Genomic DNA, 20747 nt, shown 5'->3' with positions numbered 1-20747 from the left:
GGAGGGTTGGAACTAGCTGGATTATTTGTGGGAGGATTTGAACTACTCGGATTATTTGAAGGAGGATTTATACTCTTTCTCTGAAAGTACCGTTCCATTACTCAAGAAGAAGAAAAAACATAGGATTCTTGTGATGTATACACAATTGAATAAATTGGTCCTTTATATAGAGAATTCCAATCCCAATTAAATAAGGAATTCCCAAAACCCAATTGAATAAAGATAACTCTCACTTAAAACCCAATTAAGTAAGGAATTATAAAAAATGGAAACCCAATTAAATAAGGAATTCCCAAAACCCAATTGAATAAAGATAACTCTTACTTAAAACCCAATTAAGTAAGGAATTATAAAAAATGAAAACCCAATTAAGTAAGGGATAATATAAATTTAAAAGCCCAATAAAATGGCCCAGCACCAAGCCAGCACAGCACAGCAGCCCAATACACGTTTTTTTTTTTTTTCAAAACCCTGGTCCAAAACGACGTCGTTTTGGCCAGGATTTTTTTTTTAAAAAAAAAAACACATCAGCGCCTCTTTTAAAAGCCTGGTCCAAAACGACGTCGTTTTGGCCAGGCTGTGTTTAAAAAAAAACAAGCGCGCAGCGTCTTCTTCCTCCAGCCCAGGCATTTCGTCGAACAGGTGGTGTGCGTGTCTTTTCTGGAGCAGAGGTGCAATTCCACCTCTTCTAATGGACTTCTCTGGCGACCGGAGGTGCAGGTGCACCTCCTTGCGCCTGCACAGGTCCGCCACTGGTGGCAGCCCTTGCTTGCCCTTGCCTTAGACTTAACCCTTATGGGTGGAGTTGCTCTAATGGATGGCACAACCCATGTGCATCAGAAAAGACACTAGGTCCCGCGCTAGTGGCTTGTCCGTTGCAATTCAATTTTCTTTTTCTTTTCTTTTTAAAATTCTAATAGTAACTTTAAAAAAGAGATTGGGGCACGCGCTGGTGGCTTTATTTGCTGCGCTGTCACGTGTTGGCTCCAGCTTAAGTTGTGTGTTTTTTCTTATGTGTTTTTATTTTATTATCTTGTGTATTTGTTGCTCTCCTTTTGTGTTTTAATTATCTTGTGTTTTTATTTTATTTTTTATGTTGTGTGTTTTCTTTTGGAATAAAATTATATTTATGGAATTTGAATTTTTTAAGATCAAATTGTTCAAAAAATTAAATTATGACGTTATTTAAAAAGCTTAAACGAAGAAAAGTTCCCCATAAATTTTTTTAAAAAAACTTAAATCATTCTTAAACAATTTAATTAAGTTGCGGACTTAAAATTTGAGTCCTGAGGGTTGGGAGAAAAAAAGATTTTAGTTCGAGCAAAATCCAAATAGTTACTTTATAGAGAGGGAAAATTTGGGTTTAGCCCCTCATAGGTTGGAGAATGCCTTATAACATCAAATTCTATCCAATTCACTCAGTCATTCGACCAGGGTGGAGGTGGAGGCAGAAGAGGTGAATGATTCTCCTATGGAACCAGACTTATACTGCCATAAGGAGATGGAGGTGAAAGAGACACAGAAGAAACCCAGCTTAGACTGTCTTCAGGAGGTGGAGGTGAAGGCGACATAGACGTATCCACTCTCAGAGGAGGTGGAGGCAGAGCAACTGGGCAAAACCCAAACATTATGGAGACAGAAATAGAGATTCGATCATAAGGCGGTCCTATGAGATGGTGGAAGAGGAAGAGCGAGAAGGTGAACAATCATGGAAGAGGAAGAAGAGCATAGGGTGACAGTGCAAAGGGAAGAAAACGGGGTGATAATGGAAGAGGAAGAGCACGAGGTGACAGTGGAAGAGGAAGAGGAAGAGCACGGGGTGATTGATTGTATGAATCATAATATTTTCAAATGGACTGAAACTGCAGAGAAGAGCTTTCAAGTCATAAAGAAAGCTATGACTGAAGCACCATTATTGATTCTACCAGATTACCAAAAGGTTTTTGAGGTAGATTGTAATGCATCGAAAGTTGGGATTGGAGTTGTTCTTAGCCAGGAAGGGAGACCAGTTGCCTTCTTTAGTGAAAAACTCAATGACACTAGGCAACGCTACTCCACTTATGAAATTGAGTTTTATGCCATTATGCAATCTCTTAGAAAATGGAGGCAATATCTTATTTACAGGGAATTTATCCTTTACTTTGATCATGAAGCATTGAGGTTTATCAATGGGCAACACAAACTGAATCGGAGACATGCCCGATAGGTGGAAGAATTGCAGGAGTACAATTTTGTGATTAAACACAAGGCTGGAGTCCACAATAAAGTAGCAGATGCTTTAAGTCGCAAGGTAGCCTTATTATATATTATGCAAATTAGAGTAGAGGGCTTTGAGCAATTGCAGGAGTTATATAAATGAGACAAAGAATTTGGTGAAATATGGTCCGAATGTGTGCAAAATAATTCAGTACAAGATTACCATATTCAAGATGGATATTTGTTCAAGAGGAGCAAATTATGCATTCTTGATTGTTCTTTACGGTAATGGATAATTGAGGAGCAACATGGGGGAGGCCTTGAAGGACACTTTAGACGAGACAAAACAATTGATCTTGTTGAGAACAAATTTCATTGGCCCAAGTTGCGAAGAGACGTGGAGAGATATGTACAAAGATGCAGGACTTGCCACTTGGCCAAGAGTCGTAGTCAGAACACGGGGCTTTATGCTCCTTTGCCAGAGCCACAGGCACCGTGGGAAGACATTAGCATGGATTTCGTTGTTGGCCTTTCGAAGACAAAACAAGGATTTGATTCAGTCATGGTAGTTGTTGATCGCTTTTCGAAGATGGCCCATTTCGTTCCTTATAAAACAACCATGGACGCTAGCAATATTGCTTATATTTATTTTTAGGAGATTGTCAAATTGCATGGGATTCCTACTACAATTACATCAGATAGAAACACCAAATTAGTGGGATATTTTTGGAGGACTTTGTGGCGTAAGATGGGGACTCGGCTCCAATTTAGCAGTGCACATCATCCCCAAACGGATGGTCAGACAGAGGTTGTCAAGAGGACCCTTGGTAACTTATTGCGGTCTTTGGTTAGTAGCAATAAAACTGGCTGGAGTGATGTTCTACCACATGCAAAATTTGCATATAACCAGTCAAAAAATAGAACCATTGGAATGAGCCCATTTGAAGCTGTCTATGGTCGCAACCCTTCTAGTCCAATTGACTTAATTCCTTTGCCGGTAGAGAATCGTTTTAGTGGGGATGCCAATGACATGGTTGATCATATCAAGAAGGTCTATAAACATGTTAGTCTTTGACTTAAAGACAGCAACACAAAGTATAAAGAGATTGCTAATAAACATAGGCGTTACAAGGAGTTCCAAGAAGGAGATTTAATATGGGTCAACTTAAGAAAAGAGAGATTTCCTCGTGGAAAATATGGTAAATTGCATGATAGAGGTGGTGGACCATACAAAATATTGAAAAGGGTTGGTCAAAATGCTTATGTACTTGAGTTGCCGAATGACATTGGTGTCTCACCTACATTCAACGTCTCTGACTTACAAGCTTACTATGGTGAGAATGGACCCCCAGATTTTGACTCGAGGTAAAGTCCTTTCCAACCCGAGGAGTCTGATGCAGAAGCATCCCAAGCTAAACTAGGGAAGCCCAAGAGATCAGTCAAGCCTCCTAATTACCTCAAAGATTATTGCTCAAAATAAATTAGGGGACCTTTCCTACTGCTGATTTACTTCCTTTTATATTTTCCTTCTGTTTTGGTTTTCTTAATTGTACTAGAATTATGTTTCCTTATATTCCTAGGATGTAGTTGTTATTTAAACATTTTCTTGTAGACTAATTGGGGAGATTGAATTACAGAATTTATTCAGAAAACGCAGCTAAGTTTAGTCGCAAATTGTAAGTGTTCGTTCTATATTTCTAGTGTTGGTGTAGTTTCATCGGAGGTTCGTGTTTGAGATACCATTTCCCCATCATTTACCCTGCAGGCTTTGCTCCATACTGACCCAAAATCCATGGCGCATATGAATTCCTTCATCTCCACTTTGATCTGGCCTCATCCTTAGTTTGTAGATGCAAATTTTAAACACGTTTTGGCGCGTATTTGTTGGAAGATGTGTAGAGCTCTAGCTTGGGTGTTTGCACCATCTCCTTCCAGGTTCTTGGTTCTTTTCCTCTTGGCTAGGGAATTGGTTTTCTCATTCTTTTTTTTGTTGGCTGCTGTCTTTTGGATGTTTTGGTTGGGTTAATTCTAGATTTGTTAGTGAATCTCGGGTGGGCTATGTTTTGAGGGATGTTTGGCTTGGTTTGCTAACCTACAGGTGTTTGGTTCTTCATGGTGGCAATTGGTGGTTTGTCCATCTACAGTCATAGAGTTTCTCTTTGCTGGTGGTGGCGGCTTGGAGTTTCTCTTTGGTTGTGGCGGCTAAGTTTCCTGTGTTTTATTTATGTTGAATGTGGGCGTAATGCCTCTTTGTGGGCTATATGCCTTTATCTGGGCTAAATGATTTTTTGTTGGTTTTTGACATTTTAGTTTTTGACTCAGGAACATGATCTTCATGCTATACTATATTGGTTTTAGCTAGATTTATTCATGTTTATTTTCTGTTAGTTTTCTAGCCAATACTTTTACTCGGCTTTGTTTGTACTATATTCTCTACCCCTTTAGGGGTTTGCAATGAATGCAACTTCAACCCAAAAAAAAGAACACCATAGAGATTAAGCAAAGAAGGACCTTCTAGCCTTCCCTCTCACGAAAACTCTAGAAACGCCTCAACTCCCCCACCCTCACTTTTTGCGCGTGCACTACACTCTTCCAATCCACTCATATATAAACACGGGTGGGTCCAAAATTATTTTGGTTTTAAATTTATTTAATTGGAGAAAGCCGGTGTGTGGCGATGAGTGAATAGGTAAAGGCGGGCTCTGACTCACTCTCTCTATTATGACCCGACTCTCCGAGAAGCTCCGTCTCTCTCTCTTCCTGTACAAGCCAACCCGCTTTCTCTCTCTAAACCTCCTCCCCAACCTCTCTCTCTCCTCCACGCTCCACCTCTGCAAGTCCCTCGCACGCGCCCTCGCCTCCAAAACCCTAGCCTTCTTCCCTTCCTCCTCCTCCGCCATGGACGACCCCTACTGGGACCTCGATTTCCGCCCCAGCTTTCGCTCCCAGCGTCTCCGCCTCCACGACGACTACGACGACGACGGCTGCTCGAACGACGACGTTTCGCACAATGCCGTCGATAAGCTCTACCTCGTTCCCTACAGGTGCGCCTGCAGCGAGTGACTTGGCTACTGAATTGCTCTCGAGCCCTTTTTTGAGTTGTTGAGATGGTTCTGTTGCTGCATTGGATTTCATTTCGTGTTTTCGTTTGGTTTCAGGTGGTGGAAGGAGGTTCGAACGGAAGACGATCAGATGGGAGGGGTCTTGTACACTGCGTCTACGGACGACGATGCTGGCTCGGAGATTTTTCTGAAGTTGAGGAAGAAGGACGTCGCTGAAGAAGGGTTTTCGGGGCGTGAGTATGCATTGGTCCCTGAACCTACATGGTGTCGCGCTCTCAGACGGTGAGGAAGCTTTCTGTCTCTTATTTTGCAGTTCTTTTTCTCATTTTAGATGGTCCGAATTGTGGTATCTTCAGTTGCCATTAGATTAGGGTAGGTCTTAATGGAGGGTTCATTGTAGGTCCTAACTGTTACTCTAAATGCTGTCAAATGAGGCCCATTTTCAATTATTCTGGTAGCTTGCCAAAATCTTTGATTGCCCGTTTACGGTCGACCTTTAATGATAATAATAGCACATTTCCCTACTTAGCCCTTTTTTTTTTTTTTTTTTGGGTGTGGAAAGAAAAGGGGTGTAGTAGTTCTGGGGAAATGTGGTATGATGGCAATTTTCTTGATTTTATAGGCGTAAAGGAATAGGAGGGTTTTTGAGAATGTTCTTGGTGAAGAGTGCTTATGAGATTAGGGTCTGCTTTTTGTCGTCTTTGTGGGCGTCTATGGTTTGGGGTTTAGGGAGCTGTCTTTCTATGTTATCTTATCGGATTCGAAAGCAGATGTTTTGTAGTTTTTCCAGAAGTGGACTCCTTGTTCACTATTTGTACATTTTATAGTATTTAATGAATAGTTTTGTTTCTCATAAAACAAAGTTGCGAAAAGCTTAAAAGGGGTCTTGATTTCATTGTTTAGGCATATGTTTACTGTGCTTCCTGGGATTATAGGAGAAGGTAGAAAACAAACTGATTTTCTTTTGCGTTCAGGGATTTCTTTCTTTCTTCTCCAATTTCTCCTGAACTGCCTTAAGTTATTGTTATTTTTATGTCTATATGATTTGACAGTGATTTATGAGAATGGAGCTTTCTCTCTTTATTCTCCACCACCTCCTAAATAATAATGGCATTGATTTGTACACTCTTCCTGTAGGCATAATGATTTCTACACGGCAGCAAAGGATAACGTGAGCCTTTTTGGTGCAGAAATTTTCTTGAAGGATGTGTTTTCTTTACAAATTAGGCTATGTGTCTCATGGGAAACGAATTCATTGGTTGTAAAGATCAGCCAGAAGGTTAGTTTTGTAATTTAGCCTTATTTTGCATCCCTTTCCCTCTCATTACATTCCTGTATTGGATGAATTCTTAAAAAAATTAGTTATGGAAGTTGGATACCTGTTGTACTTTGGAAAGGAATGTCTGGGAGAATAATGCCTCAGATTAGAGTTGGCATAATCTAAAGTATGCAAATTGATTTCGTGAATTTATTTTTATTTTTATTTTTAATTTTTAAGAACTTGTGATGCTCAAAACATTATAGGTAGGTGAAGTTGCTGGATAATACACGCATTAATCCTAATTTAATTTGAGGTAGCAATTGACCTACTGTGTTTTGTGGACCAAAGTGGTGAGGAACAACAGAATGATATAGTTATTGAACAAGATGCTGAGAAGATGAGTAAAAGAGAGAGATCAAGAAGGGGAATGTACTTTCAATAGCAAGGATTGTAGTCCCAATAAGTGATGATGAACTTTTTTTTTTATCGGCTTATCAGATATTGGATTGGAATTGTTGTGTGATGGAGGTGGCGTGAGTCAAAAGGAAGGTTGTTTGCGCTAAGAGGAGTCAGGTTAACAAATTAATAAAGAATCAGAATAGAAAGCACACGGTTGATGGATTATGACTTTTAGCAGGTTGACATGAAGCGGAACAGTTAGCTTTTACAATTTAAATGTTTGAATGTGGTATTTGTGTGGCATTGGGATCCTACTGAAACATGGGCTGTGCAACTTTCACTTTCTTTTCTTTAAACTTTTGTGTGTTTGTGACATGCATATGATTCTCATTATTGCGCTTTTTGGATACATTCCCGTGCTTAAATGTGATTGTTTCTATGGTCTTGGTCACAACATCAATTTAGGAAAGATGTTATCACTTGGACCCAGTTAGTTGGGGGTATAATGGAAACACAATCCAGTGAATGGACTAGCAGTTGTTTTCCTTAGAATCTGCTGGAACAGTTGTAGTTGGGAAAATTCCATGCAACTAGGCAACAAATCAGTAGGTAGTTATGCAAGCAACACATGTTTTGTTTTATGGACTCCTGCTTCACAATCACTTACAAGTCTTTTTGTCTGGCATATAAGTTGTAATTACTAGGAAATAGTGATGTATATGCCTTGGAATGGCTATATATATGTGCCCTTGCTTAATAGGGTTCATATGCTGTCATATAGAATACATCATAAACTGTGTTTTACTCTTCATTTTAGTAAAGTTAATAACCACTTTTTATTTCTTTAGAGTTTCGATTGACTACCTTCTGAATTTGACTAGACTGCAATTTTCAGGATAATACAGTTGATTCTTACAAGAGGGCCTGCAATATTTTCAGTTCAGAGTATGTTCCAGTGAGTTACCTGACGAGTGACAATTAGTCATTTACAATTGGTCTGATATGCATGTGATGATATTTACTCATCCATGGATTGATTTTACAGTTGCATATTTGGGACTTCTCAGGGCAGACAACCCAAATTTTCATGAATGACAGTATTAATTTGCCAAATGATATTCCTGGACAACTGAACAAAGAGGTGAGTAATTATAATGTATGGTTCTTATTTATTTGTTAACTCTCATATTTCATCAATCTGGTGGGTGCCTTTCACCAGAAAGCGGATGGATACTTTCTATTTGATATTTCACAATCTACTGGAGAGTTGCAGCTCAACTTTTTACTGTTTGTGCTACCTTTCTAGCTTAGGCCTTTGAATTTTTAATTCCATTTACTGAATTTTGGAATTGCACATACTGTCTGAATTGCATTGATGGTTATGTTAGTAAATATTATTATGATCGGAAGTTGGTTGGCGTTGAACTTTCGCACCAGCATGCTCACGTTGATCCTTTGTTACTGGGAAGTATGCTACATCGAGTCTCAATTTTTTTCTTAAAAAATGGATCCAGATTTTGTATACAAATGTCTACCAAAATTAATTTTAATGCTCAGTGTTGCAGTTTATATATATCTCTACATGCAGATTAATTTCTACAGCTTAGTTATATGGCCTTTCGTTTCATGTTGTCCTTTCAGATTCTCCTTGAACTGCGACTCCATGGATTTTCAGAATATATGAAAGGTAGAGATTGGAGGAGCGATGAAGTGGCTGATAAACATCCCAGTATGGATAGTTCTACTTATGGTGGCTCTATGAAGATGAATGGGAGCACTGACTATGTGAATCCTTATTTAACTCCAACCAACTCCTTGCAAAGTGGTACAATCTATAGAGGAGCTGGTTCCTTAGGCCTTATTGGACTAGAAAATCTTGGGAATACTTGTTTTATGAACAGTGCCATCCAATGCTTGGTGCATACCCCAAAGCTTGTTGATTATTTTCTAGGAGATTACCGGAAGGACATAAATTATTCAAATCCACTAGGAATGAAAGTATGTAAATGGGTTAATCCTTTAGTTTTCATTTTAAATGGCTGCTTTTTTGTGGCATCTTTCACTTACTTTGATTATTGGCTCTCCTTTTTACCATAGACTTATTTTCCAGGGAGAACTTGCTTTAGCATTTGGAGAGTTGTTGAGGAAGTTATGGGCTCCAGGTGCAAAGCCAGTGGCTCCAAGAATGTTCAAGCAAAAACTTGCGAGTTTTGCTCCCCAATTCAGTGGCTATAATCAGCATGATTCCCAGGTTAGTTCATTTGGTTTTATGTTTAGTTTTTCTTCTTTTCTTTTTTTCACTAGGCGTAAATGTTTAATTTTGTTGCGTGGGAAATAGGTTTATAAATTGTAATTTGCCGAATTGCCTCATGTAGGAACTTCTTGCTTTTTTGTTGGATGGTCTCCATGAAGATCTAAATCGTGTGAAATGCAAGCCATATATCGAAGCTCAGGATGTAGAGGGTCGTCCAGATGAAGAAGTGGCAGAAGAATATTGGCAAAATCACCTTGCTCGCAATGACTCCATCATTGTTGATGTGTGCCAAGTCAGTTTTATGGTTTAAATGCATTTGTAATTTGTAGATTTAAGTTTCACCTATTCCTTCTTAAGATAAGTTTATTGGGATCAACTTCATTAAATTTATTTTTTTAACACTATTTTGAAATTTCTTTTCCCCTTGCTACTGTAGGGTCAGTACCGGTCAAAATTGGTTTGCCCTGTTTGCAGCAAGGTGTCCGTTACATTTGACCCATTTATGTACCTTTCTCTACCACTACCTTCAACAACAATGCGGACTATGACTTTGACGGTCCTAAGCACAGATGGGACTGCATTGCCCTGTACATTTACTGTGACAGTGCCCAAGAGTGGAAGGTTGTTGGATCTGACTAATGCCTTAAGCGCTGCATGTTCTTTAAGAGATGATGAAACCCTAATGCTTGCTGAGGTATATTTCTGGAGCTCTGTTTTTAGAGTTATTGAAACATTGCTGTATGTCATTGGAGTGAGGGGGTGGGCTGGGAATGGGAGTTGTATGGATGACATGCATGCATAGTAGCTACGGTCATGGAGCAGTCATGCAGTGTTGTGTGTGGACTCTGGTTCTCTAGCGCCATTTGTTGGCATTTTGACAATTACGTGGTCTGTATTTGCTTTTTGCATGCCATCATAGTAAATTCATGTCCATGATTGATTTTGTAACTATTTGTAATCTTTTAAAGATCCTTCACTGAGAGGTTAAGAATGCCAAGGCATTGACCCTTTGTTTGTAGGTATACAAGTGTCGCATTTTTCGTCTACTGGAATATCCATTTGATTCATTAGACTTGATCAGAGATGGTGACCGATTGATTGCTTATCAGTTACCAAAGGGTTGTGAGACGTCCCTTTTGGTTACATTTACTCATCAGCAGATGGACATGTAAGTTTGGTTTCTTGAGTAAATCATAACTGCTTTATCAGTTGCCCAACTCAAATTACTTTATTAAAAAATTAAAAGTGATAATGCTTCTAATTTTTGCTATAATTAGTTCAATGACCTTTTTCCCCTTGCATTTTAAACTAAATAGGTTAGTGAACTCAGTGAGCAACCTAAAGAATTTTTATGTGATTGCCAAAATAGCTCAGGGACCTTTTGGGAAATGTTCAACATGATAATTTCAGTTACCTTGGTAATCAAGGTATGTTGTATGCCTACTATAAGTTTAGACATGAAAGGACACATGATGCTAATAGCAATGATGGTGCCTGGTTCGCACAATTCAATAGAAACTGTGTACAAAATATACTCTTTGTGATATGTTACCCCTAAAACAGTAATTGCTAGTATGTGTTATTGCTTGTGTAATAGAAGCTGTCGTTGAATAATGCAAGTAGTTGGTGTGGTGAGAAGTATCCCTTTTCTTATTTATGTTGTCAAAATGATGGAAAATCTGGTCAGACTCCCAATGTATATTGTAACATTCATTTTTGATTCATTTGAAAGTTTACGGCATAGAATTTGTCTTATGGGATGGTATTTATGATATATACATTGTTTTTGTTTCTTTTAGTAACTATTGATATTTTTTGTATGCCAATAAACTCAATTCTACTAGACTTTGATATGGTAATGATAGAATTAAACAAGCAACCTGATTCCAGACTTGAATCTTTGGACATTTTGAAATCTCTGTAACCAAGAAAGAAGTGAATTAGCTCCTGAATCAATTTCCTTCATTTATGTACTTGAGAAGTCTATGATTTTTTCAAATATAAGATCTTCCTCATAAAACTTTACGACCAACATAACAGTTAGTCTCAGGTCCAGATGGTAAGTTGTCACTTTTTATCAAGCATTTCATGTGTGAATTGTGTTTAGGTTTGAACCCAGATTTTGTTGCTCTTCCAACTATCATCTTCGGGTGTGTCTTGTTTAAAAGTCTGTATAAACCATTGCCTTGTCAAATACAACATCAGTTACAGCTTACATATTGTTTTTATTTATTATTATTTTGGTATCTGGTATTGCGAACTGTTTGTTGAAGATTTTATTTATGTTAGGGAATGATTCCATCTCATTCTGACATGTTGATTCATTTTCGTTCACACCTTATATGTCATGGCTGAAATTATTTTATCGCAGAAATAGAAAACAAATTTTAAAAAAATGAAGTTGAAAGATGACCATCTATGAGTGATACTGGTGGTGCGTAATATGTTTTTGTTTGATATAGTTGGGTCTGTTTAATATATATCACAGCCTTTGTATATGCAAGACAAAGGGTGTTTCAATGCATGACACTCCTTCCAATGCGTCTGGGGAAGGCTAGATGCATCAGCCATACCCCTTGTCCCAGAGAGGTGGTTTCCAGATTTGAACCTGCAACAGTTTGGTTAGGGAAAACCAGGCTGTTGTAGCGTCATGCCTTGCCCTCATGTTACTAGCCACTTTTTTAATAAAGAAATCTGATTACCTAGTCGTACACAGTAGGATTTTAGAGTAGTTGAAAGGTCATTGTTGCTGTAGAAACTTGGTTCTGTTGGGATATGTGGATTTTGAAGTTTTGATTGAATTCATGCAAACTTTCTGAATTTTGGATAATCCTATATGTATTTAGCAGATGTTTGCAAGTGCGTACTGAATTAATAATTTTTAAATGTTTTTATGATCCAACCTTGTAACTATCTCCTGCAGTAAGTTAGGCCTTCTCTGTAAATTTCTTGACCGATTTGAAAGTCTTCCCTTATTACATCTTTAGGTTGTAAATAAATACCACTGGCTTCCTGTTCTTTGAGGCCATATGACTACCAGGTTTCAATAACTATTTTATTACAAGTACATGTGAATGATTTCTCTGTGGAAAAATGCAATGGACCTCATAAACGTAGATAATGATGTTAATTCGTTATGTTGTTACCGTTATGTGTTGTGATGATAATGTTTTAATCTTTTCCCTCTGTTACATGATCTCTTAAAAGGATACAGCTTGCATTTCTATGTTTTCACAATTTAAAATATTATTATTATTATTATTGTCTTTGCCTTTTGCTGTAAAAAAGCCTAAATACATATTTTTGTCTGGGATCAGGTGTCACAATAATGGGGAGATACGATTAGTCCCACAGGTGTTTGGCATTCCCCTTGTAGCAACATTGCCTGATGTTTGCAATGGATCTGATATTCGTAACGCGTTCCTGAAAGTACTAAATCCATACTTGATGAGCCCTGGAGATGTATTAAATATTTTTTATGATGATTATGCTAATGAAGATTCTAATGCTACTACTACTACTGCTACTACAATTATGGATAATGATGCCGACTCAGACAGGGAATCAAGGGATGAAGCAAATTCGGATACTGACTTCCAGTTTTACTTACCAGATGCAAAAGAAGCTATGAAAGATACCTTGATAGAGATGAATGAGCCGATCGTGGTCTCAGGGTTGCCTAAGAGGTTGGAGGTGCTTGTTTTATGGTCCGATAATATGACTAAAAAGTACAATACAAGCCTTTTAAACACTTTGCCAGAGGTTTTCAAGCCCCAATTTTTCGTGAGGAAGCCCGAAGAATCTGTCTCTCTGTACAAATGCCTTAAAGCCTTTATGAAGGAAGAACCTCTAGGACCAGAGGATATGTGGTTAGCATCTAACTTCATTTGAATTACAAGAACAAAACTGTTATGCATCCTCTTGACTCTTGTTTCTTGGCTTAATCTAGCTAGAGATAGAGCATGAAGTTTATTTTGTTCATTAATTATGTCATCTGTGCAGTTTGTCTTTTTCGGTTTTCGGAATTTTTTAAATAATAGATTGTAGTCATATACCTGCTGCCTATCTTAATGCTAGCTTTTGCAATGATATGTTGTTTACAGGTACTGCCCTATCTGCAAGAAGCCTCAGCAAGCTAGCAAAAAGTTAGACCTTTGGAGATTGCCTGAGATTCTGGTTATTCATCTGAAAAGATTCTCGTACAGCAATTTATTTAAGAACAAGCTCGAAACATTTGTTGATTTTCCAATTTATGGTCTAGATTTCTCACCCTACATTAGTCACCGAAATAGCCAGTTATCCTGCCAATATATGTTGTATGCAATTAGTAATCACTATGGCGGCATGGGTGGTGGCCACTATACAGCATTTGTTCATGTAAGTTCTGTTTCTCTTATTGTTGGAAAATTCCTTAGGCTTTTGTCCAAGTTTCTCAATTGAATCCTTTATACTCAGTGAAAGCCAGACTGCACTTAGATGCTCCTTTCTTTTCTTTTTTTATTACATGCATTTTATCCCCAAGTTTTCTTCACTTTAGGGCTTTCTCAATTGAAATGGTAAACAATTTTTGTTCCCTGTGCAGCTTGGTAATGGTTTGTGGTATGAGTTTGATGATGAAAAGGTTCTTCCTGTTGGTCAAGAGAGGATCAGGACATCAGCTGCATACGTTCTTTTCTACCGAAGAGTACCGGATATATAAACACATAAACAGACAGTTGTATAGCTAAGTAACAGTTGGGAAGCAGGTTGCCGGCCGCGGGATGCACCCGGTTTAGATATTGGAGAGAGGATATTTTGTAGAGAAAAGGAGCACAGGATTCATGTTGTACAGCTTTTAATGGCGTCAGTGAAAGAGGCCCAATAGAAGTATTACCTTTTTTGGTATTTGTTTACATTGTATATGTATACTTCGACCCAGAAAAATTATTCAAATCCCATCCCTTGTTCAACAGGGTTATCTTTCCCCCTTTCTTCAGTATTTGTTTTATCTATGTTTCTCTTTTATGGAGTAGAGATTCGAACTTTCCACTTCTCCCAACATTAAAAAAGAAATACCATTAGCCCTGTCTAATTTTTATCTGGTGCTAAATTATTATTTATAGAATCTTTTTTATTGAGAGGGGTGACAGTATATTAAATTCACACACACTATACAGATATTAGTATTCGAATCTAGGACCTTTCTTGGATGAAGTATTTGTTCCAAATCACTGCACTGTTTGGTCCTTTGCTGAAAAGGATTTAAAGTTAAACTAAACTATAAGGCCTTATTTGGTGAGTCGGATTGAATCGGACAAATTCAATTAAAATCGACATGGATCCTAATTATTATTTGATGGGCTTAAAAAATATCAGGGCCTGAATATGAGTATTGGACAGCTCAGAATTTGCGCGGCTCCAGAACCCATCTCCAGACATGGGTTTATAACGAAGTCAATTGATTTGATAGTGGCGTTTCGGTCCAAGTTCGAATATTCTTCCAAAAATTCAATAAAAAGACAAGTGATTTGCCAATTTTGCCATTTGTTGCTTACGTAATAACGGTCTAGCCAACGCCAGTGTAGGTGTAGCGCGCGCTATCCAGTAACCATCTGTTGAATAGTGTTGAGATTATTTGTGGAGGATAGAGAGAAATAAATATTTTTTGTGGGTTCAATTCTCACATACACAGGCGCTCCCGCGGCTGTTCTGCGCCGAATATACATATAGAACTAATGGCTGCGCACACTTCTGGTAAACTGGAATTCTACTCATAACCACATACTGCTTACTTTTCTTGTATTTTTCATATCGAAAAGGTGTATATTTGAGATGTAGGTAATGGGTTCTGAAGCCTTTGTGCTTAGGAGCATATTGGCATAACTGGGTTCCTCCTGGATTTACAGATTTTGAAGAGGAAGATGGAGAGAAAACAGAGAAAGATGTCTCTTTGTGGTGGGTCCTAGGAATTTTGGGTATCCCAATTCCGTTAAAAACAAAATTCCCATTCCCACATGAATAATTCTTGTCTAGCTTAGAAATCCATGTAGGATATTAGGAGTTGGGGATAGTTTACAAGCAAAGATGTAGTTTTTAATAACTGGTTTTGTCTGTGAGCATGAACTTTTGTCCCTTGTGTCTTTCTTTTGATGGTTGGTGTTAATGTGATAATTGACTTTCATCAGGAACAATACAGGAAGATGCTGCAATAAGAGGGGGAGATAAGCTCATATTAAGGGGCTTGAAATTCCATGGTTTTCATGGAGTGAAGCCAGAAGAAAGGACGCTGGGTCAGAAATTTGTGATAGATGTTGATGCTTGGATGGATCTCCGGGAGGCTGGTAAATCTGATCGTTTGTCAGATACCATTAGTTACACCGAAATTTATCGGTTAGTAACAATATAACAACACTACCTTCATTTTCCATTACCTCGAAACTTGGCATATATATCATGTTTTAGTCTAGTCTAGTGCTGCAGTCCCATCATTGGCATATTGTTGTCAAATATTTACCTCAATTTGCAATGGCATTGAAAAATTATATTCTATTTGGGTCCTTTTTTAGTTCGGTCTGTTTTGATTCGGTGGTTGTGGTCTTATAGAAAATGGAGATGCAAAAAGCTAGGAATTTGTATGTCCAGAAGAAAAGATTAAACACAACATGCTTATCGTTTTATATCTAAGGTTTTCTCAGACTGATACTAGGTCACTTTTGATGTTTTGCATTTGTAAACCACAGAATTGTAAAGGAAGTTGTAGAAGGGCCACCTCATAATCTTCTGGAGTCTGTGGCTCAACTCATCGCATCTACCAGTTTGAAAAATTATCCCCAGATATCTGCTGTCTCTGTGAAAGTTGGGAAGCCGCATGTCGCTGTTCATGGTCCTCTTGACTACTTGGGTGTCGAGATATTTAGATACAGAAGTGTTGATGCGCCAAACTAAGATTTTATGAGTTACTCAAAAACAGGCAAATCTGTGCCCCTTGTGACAGCCTGACACGTTTGACTTGGGTGTTATTTTGTTTTCTTCTCTTTTGAACTTGTTTGTGGGGATCCTTGTTCCGTATCTTGAACCAGCGACAGTTATTGTTTATGTAGTTCTTTCTTGTGCTTATCCTGATTTTTTACTTGGGATTTCATCTTGGTTACCTTCTTTTGAGTACTTGGTACACCACTGAACTTCATTTTATTGAATTTCTTCGTCAAGATTGCAGCAACGGGTCAAAACCCGAACTTATACGTCAGATGCAAAGTCAGCTGGTCTCGACTCATGTGTGAAAATAGTTTAAATCAGTTAGCATGATTTGTTAGTAGTTGTAATGAGTTGCAAATGTGGTGGAAGAAATGAGTGGATCTTGTCAACAATAGCCACTATGTACAATTACATCCATTCAGAAAATAAAATACAAAATTGTTGTGAAGGTGACAAATTACATTCTATTACGTATTGCTATGCCGAGAGCACTCTCTCTCTCTCTCTCTCTCTCTCTCTCTCTCTCTCTCTCTAGAGTTTTCCAAGATTGCATATGTCTTCAGTTGTCTGAGTCTTGTTGGTTTCATTAAAACGAGCAACCATTGTGGGCAGCTTCTTTGATCAAAGATGATACCAAGATTTAATTCATTTCCTTTTGTTTTCCTCCCATCATATGATCATATATATGCTTAGAGTCGGACAAGTTCTTCCCAATAGCTTTTGCAGTTAGAATCAGTATGTTCTCTATGCTTACCGTCAGGAATCAAAATTTGTGTTGTATAATCGCTGCTTCCACTAGTGTCTCTAACCTTTCCAAAACATTTGAAGATTCTTATACAAATATACAGCTAATATACTAAAATGGACACTTGTATACAACCTGCCGAGAAATGTTAAAAGTCCCACAGTAGTCAGTATGGTTTAAACTTCAAAGGAAATACCAATATCCAAAAGAGTTTAGGGGCTGCCATTTTAAGACGTTTGCTGTTTGTGAGAATTCTGGAACCAACAGCAGTGCAAACACAAACACCATATTTCTTTTACCGCACTATCTAACGGATAATTTGGTTTTTCATTTGTTTACCTGTGAACTCCACTTAGGCGTAAACATAAGCAAGAGCTCATTCTCTGCTTCAAAAAGAGGCCAAGGAAGAAGGGGAAAGGGTAATAATTTATTATCTCAAATGAAGCCAACTAAGAAGGGACTACGACGATACTCAACATATCAAGCGTTCAAAACTATAATGTCTAAAAAAAACACATTTAAAACTGCATGCAGCCACTACGAGAAACTGTGACAAGATTGCTCTTCCTACTCTGGCACTTCATCATTCACACTCGGAACATTATCAAAATTCAAGGACACAGGAGGAGTCTCAAAACTTTCTTTTAGAATATGAAAGCATGGGAAGGAAGCTTGCTCACGCAGCGGCACCATTTCGTTCACGCTCACGCGCTTTGCCTTTGCGGTTCCAAATAGGAGTTGTCTCAATAAGCTTGTGAGGAACAAGCCTTCTTTCGCGCTTTGTGAGCTTCACGAAATTCTTAACTTTCAGTTTGGCTATCTCTGCCTCCTCGTCAGGGGTGATCTCCCTTACTACCACTGTCAGTCGGCATTCTGGTCTCACTTTAACTCCACATTTGCCTTTAGCATGGTAGGACAGTCTCTTTTGGAAGTATCCCTTTCCAACAAATGCCTCAGCTACAAATAAGGGGAGAATGCAGAATGAGGGTTGAAATTGGAAACAAAGAGAAAGAAGAAATTAATTTCGCTATCATTATTTACCAACAAGGAGACGGTCTGGATCCAACCCGTGATTATGAGTAGCATTTGCTCGGGCTGAGTGAATGACCTGCAAATAGTAGTTTCTCACATAATGTTGAAATTTTGTTGTAAGTTCTATTTCGTGCTAGTAAGACAGGAGCATAATGAAGCCATCGCATGTGAAATACCCAACCTCTATACTGATTTCAAATGATGATAACTAACTGAAGAACTATTTTTTAAAGTAAAATTAAAAATAAAAATTCTCAATGATACCACAAGAAGATGCATCTCCTCCATTCCTATCTTCTCAGAAGTCAAAATAATTAAAAAAATAAATCACTTAAATGTTCAGTCCATTCATTTCTGTCCTCTCAAAAAGATGCATGATGGCTGTATCACCTGGTACACAGTTTTGGAAGCTCGCTTTACTGTCACTTGCAACTGCAACAATGCATCTTCAACACGCATACCACGTACCAGTGCAGCAACCAAGTTAACCTTCTTAGGACTCTGAGAGTGGAAGTGAGTGAGCTAAAATCACTAAAAGTATTTACGTATAAGGGGGAAACTTGAAAATAATATCAACTATACAAATTTTAGAACAGCCATTTAGGTGACCAGGGATCCTTTACGTTAATGTCTAAACTGCAAGAACATGAACTATCCAAGAAACAACTCCAATGCTAGGACTATTAACATCCAAACTGAATGAAAAAAAAGGAATAGACATCATTCTTAACAAAAGGCATGCCTCCCTGTGGCATAGAGAATGTCTGCAAGATTACTGTTTTCACTGTTGTCCTTTCTTAAATACATCACACACACCCACATAATCAGAAAAATGGAATAATATTTGTTTTCAGAGGAACTTGTTCAGTCAGCCATCCAATCATTTCTAAATACATTACACACGTAATCAGAAACAGGTATGATATTTTCCTTTCTAGGAACTTGTTTTCACCACCTCCCCCCCTCCTCCCTCTTCATTGGTCATCAATTCTAAGGTAAAATTGGTAGTCATGCACAAATGTTTACCCAAAAATTAAATTTGATTATTGGGCAGCAAAACCACATGATAGAACAAAGTGTTTGATGCCCAGATGCATCAAAAACCAAATCCCATAAAACTTTAGAATCCATTACAAAGCTTTATAACGATGCAACCAGAGCGCAATATCAATACCTGTTTGATGCCCTTTAAGATAGCTTGAACTTTATCAGGTTTAGTCAGTGATTTTTGCTTGTGCTCTTCATCTTTTCCAGTCTTTGATGTCAGAAGAGGAGTCAATGGAGATGGAGAAGGTGTTTCCTCAGCTAGTAAAGTCCTTGAACTCGAAATTCCCTGAGACAAAAAAAGCCAAGACAAGTTGAGGACAATACAGAAATGAACAATTATCGAAAGAACATAAAAATTACAGATATCACAACTACCAAGTGCTGAAAATATTGATGAAGGGGCCTTGAAATGGTTGGAGAAGATGGTTTGCAAAGTGTTTGAAAATAAGGCAAGACACCTGCAACATTAAGATTCTTATTAATCAACACTTTCTTATAAAACCAACTAAGCAATAGGACATTTTGAAGCTACTAACCCTCTAACCGAGAAGAAGAAGACGAAGAAGAAGAAAAGTTAGCAGAAGGGTTGTAACTACATTCCACCCTTTTCCCAATTTGACGGATTGCTGACTGAAGATGCCTCTGCCAACCCACCATGGCTGCAACAGAGAAATTACCCACCTACCAGAACACGAAAAATACACACATTCAGTATCATATTTGAGCATTTGGCTGAGAATCTGAGACTGGGAAATCTGAAAGTCCACTTCTTTTTGTTGATGGCTGCTCAAAACCCAAATCGACCCACTCCTACCTGAGCCTTCTTTCAAACCAGAACGGTACCGCAAGCCTCAAGCTTGAAGTCTCTCAAAGGCCTCTTACCGCTGCAAACCTAATACTCCCATTTCTCTGTATTTTACGGGACTAAAAATTTGAAGGCTGAAGCTTTTTGGAAAAATATTTCAGAAAATATTTATTTCATTTACAATTTATATGATTTAAAGTTATCCAAATAAATAAATAACAAGAAGCTCATTCTATATTTTTTTTCATATTATAATATAAGTAAAAGGATAAATAGTCTTTTCTTTGTAGAAAAAAAGGATTACATAAATTAGTTAATTAGCTCCTCCCTGATAGTAATATATAAATTTTTAAATATCAACAGTGCAATAGCCCTATTTTTTGTACAACCATGATCTACCAACACAATGATGGATTGGAATTTGGACGTATAGTTTGGCTAATTGATAGAATGGCAGATGGCTCCTTTCCATTATGACTCCACAAATTAATTAAGTGCACTCTTAGAAATGTAATATACTCGTATGTATCAACATTTTAAACAGTAACATCATACCCGTAGTCCTTTTTGTGAATTTTTTGCGCCCCTATGGGAAAACATTTGATGAATCTTATTTTTTTACTAACTTACACTTATTCTAATATTCAAATATCATTTTTTATTAATATTTTTTAATTAAAAAATAAGAGTATTATTGAAAAATTGAACAACTTTTCATTCATAATATTGCACAAACCAAATTTAAGAATGAAAGAAGATGGCTTTTTTGGTCGTTATTTCCCAGCATTCCCAATCATATTTTATTCTAATCTTTTAATCTTAGACATGTGAATTTCATTCCAAAAAATTTATTCCATAAATCGAATATGAGATTTTGTTCTTTTATAGTTAATAGCAAAACTACAAATATGTTACAACTAAATGTAACATGTTGGACCAAATTAGGCCCGCATTAGGTCAATCAAGCGGTCCGAGCACAACATGAAGTACAA

At 37.7% G+C, this 20747-nt stretch overlaps 3 protein-coding genes across 6 annotated transcripts; 2 read left to right on the top strand and 1 right to left on the bottom strand.

The window, feature by feature from the left end:
* The first annotated feature begins 4869 nt into the window (after positions 1 to 4869).
* LOC117636160 (ubiquitin carboxyl-terminal hydrolase 8-like) lies at positions 4870 to 14147 on the top strand. 3 transcript variants are annotated; one of them, XM_034370641.1, is made up of 13 exons: positions 4870 to 5240; positions 5355 to 5540; positions 6396 to 6537; positions 7814 to 7873; positions 7964 to 8059; positions 8560 to 8916; positions 9029 to 9169; positions 9294 to 9464; positions 9609 to 9866; positions 10192 to 10340; positions 12490 to 13041; positions 13276 to 13549; positions 13755 to 14147. In XM_034370641.1, the coding sequence occupies exons 1-13, from the start codon at positions 4918 to 4920 to the stop codon at positions 13869 to 13871; spliced, it is 2826 nt and encodes a 941-aa protein (XP_034226532.1). In that variant the 5' UTR covers positions 4870 to 4917; the 3' UTR covers positions 13872 to 14147. The 3 variants fall into 3 exon arrangements, with proteins under 3 accessions (XP_034226532.1, XP_034226534.1, XP_034226535.1); XM_034370643.1 differs by lacking the exon at positions 13276 to 13549; XM_034370644.1 differs by lacking the exons at positions 4870 to 5240; positions 5355 to 5540 and adding an exon at positions 5835 to 6199 and having other exon boundaries at positions 6449 to 6537.
* Positions 14148 to 14725: 578 nt separating this feature from the next.
* Positions 14726 to 16337, top strand: LOC117636162 (dihydroneopterin aldolase 2-like). The gene is made up of 3 exons (XM_034370647.1): positions 14726 to 14905; positions 15337 to 15541; positions 15892 to 16337. Exons 1-3 carry the CDS (start codon positions 14887 to 14889, stop codon positions 16094 to 16096), a joined length of 429 nt encoding a protein of 142 aa, XP_034226538.1. The 5' UTR covers positions 14726 to 14886; the 3' UTR covers positions 16097 to 16337.
* Positions 16338 to 17278: 941 nt separating this feature from the next.
* Positions 17279 to 19900, bottom strand: LOC117636161 (50S ribosomal protein L22, chloroplastic-like). 2 transcript variants are annotated; one of them, XM_034370646.1, is made up of 7 exons: positions 19718 to 19900; positions 19487 to 19631; positions 19326 to 19408; positions 19078 to 19236; positions 18294 to 18404; positions 17913 to 17979; positions 17279 to 17828 (listed from the first exon to the last, which is right to left on the bottom strand). In XM_034370646.1, the coding sequence occupies exons 2-7, from the start codon at positions 19605 to 19607 to the stop codon at positions 17548 to 17550; spliced, it is 822 nt and encodes a 273-aa protein (XP_034226537.1). In that variant the 5' UTR covers positions 19608 to 19631; positions 19718 to 19900; the 3' UTR covers positions 17279 to 17547. The 2 variants fall into 2 exon arrangements, with proteins under 2 accessions (XP_034226537.1, XP_034226536.1); XM_034370645.1 differs by having other exon boundaries at positions 19765 to 19900.
* Between the last annotated feature and the right edge of the window lie 847 nt (positions 19901 to 20747).

This window comes from Prunus dulcis, chromosome 7 (assembly GCF_902201215.1).
Source record: "Prunus dulcis chromosome 7, ALMONDv2, whole genome shotgun sequence".
In the NCBI taxonomy this organism is placed as follows: domain Eukaryota; kingdom Viridiplantae; phylum Streptophyta; class Magnoliopsida; order Rosales; family Rosaceae; genus Prunus; species Prunus dulcis.
This window is presented reverse-complemented; position numbering and strand designations above follow the sequence as displayed.

Excerpts from the sequence above, each read along its gene's own strand:
- LOC117636161 (XM_034370646.1), bottom strand. The coding sequence starts at position 19,607 with ATGGTGGGTTGGCAGAGGCATCTTCAGTCAGCAATCCGTCAAATTGGG. Across the intron at positions 19,409-19,486 it reads TTCTTCTTCTCGGTTAGAGG|GTGTCTTGCCTTATTTTCAA; the intron begins GTTAGTAGCTTC and ends TTAATGTTGCAG. Across the intron at positions 18,405-19,077 it reads TCTTAAAGGGCATCAAACAG|AGTCCTAAGAAGGTTAACTT; the intron begins GTATTGATATTG and ends TTCCACTCTCAG.
- LOC117636160 (XM_034370641.1), top strand. The coding sequence starts at position 4,918 with ATGACCCGACTCTCCGAGAAGCTCCGTCTCTCTCTCTTCCTGTACAAG. Across the intron at positions 9,170-9,293 it reads ATAATCAGCATGATTCCCAG|GAACTTCTTGCTTTTTTGTT; the intron begins GTTAGTTCATTT and ends TGCCTCATGTAG. Across the intron at positions 9,867-10,191 it reads AAACCCTAATGCTTGCTGAG|GTATACAAGTGTCGCATTTT; the intron begins GTATATTTCTGG and ends CTTTGTTTGTAG.
- LOC117636162 (XM_034370647.1), top strand. Across the intron at positions 15,542-15,891 it reads AGTTACACCGAAATTTATCG|AATTGTAAAGGAAGTTGTAG; the intron begins GTTAGTAACAAT and ends TGTAAACCACAG.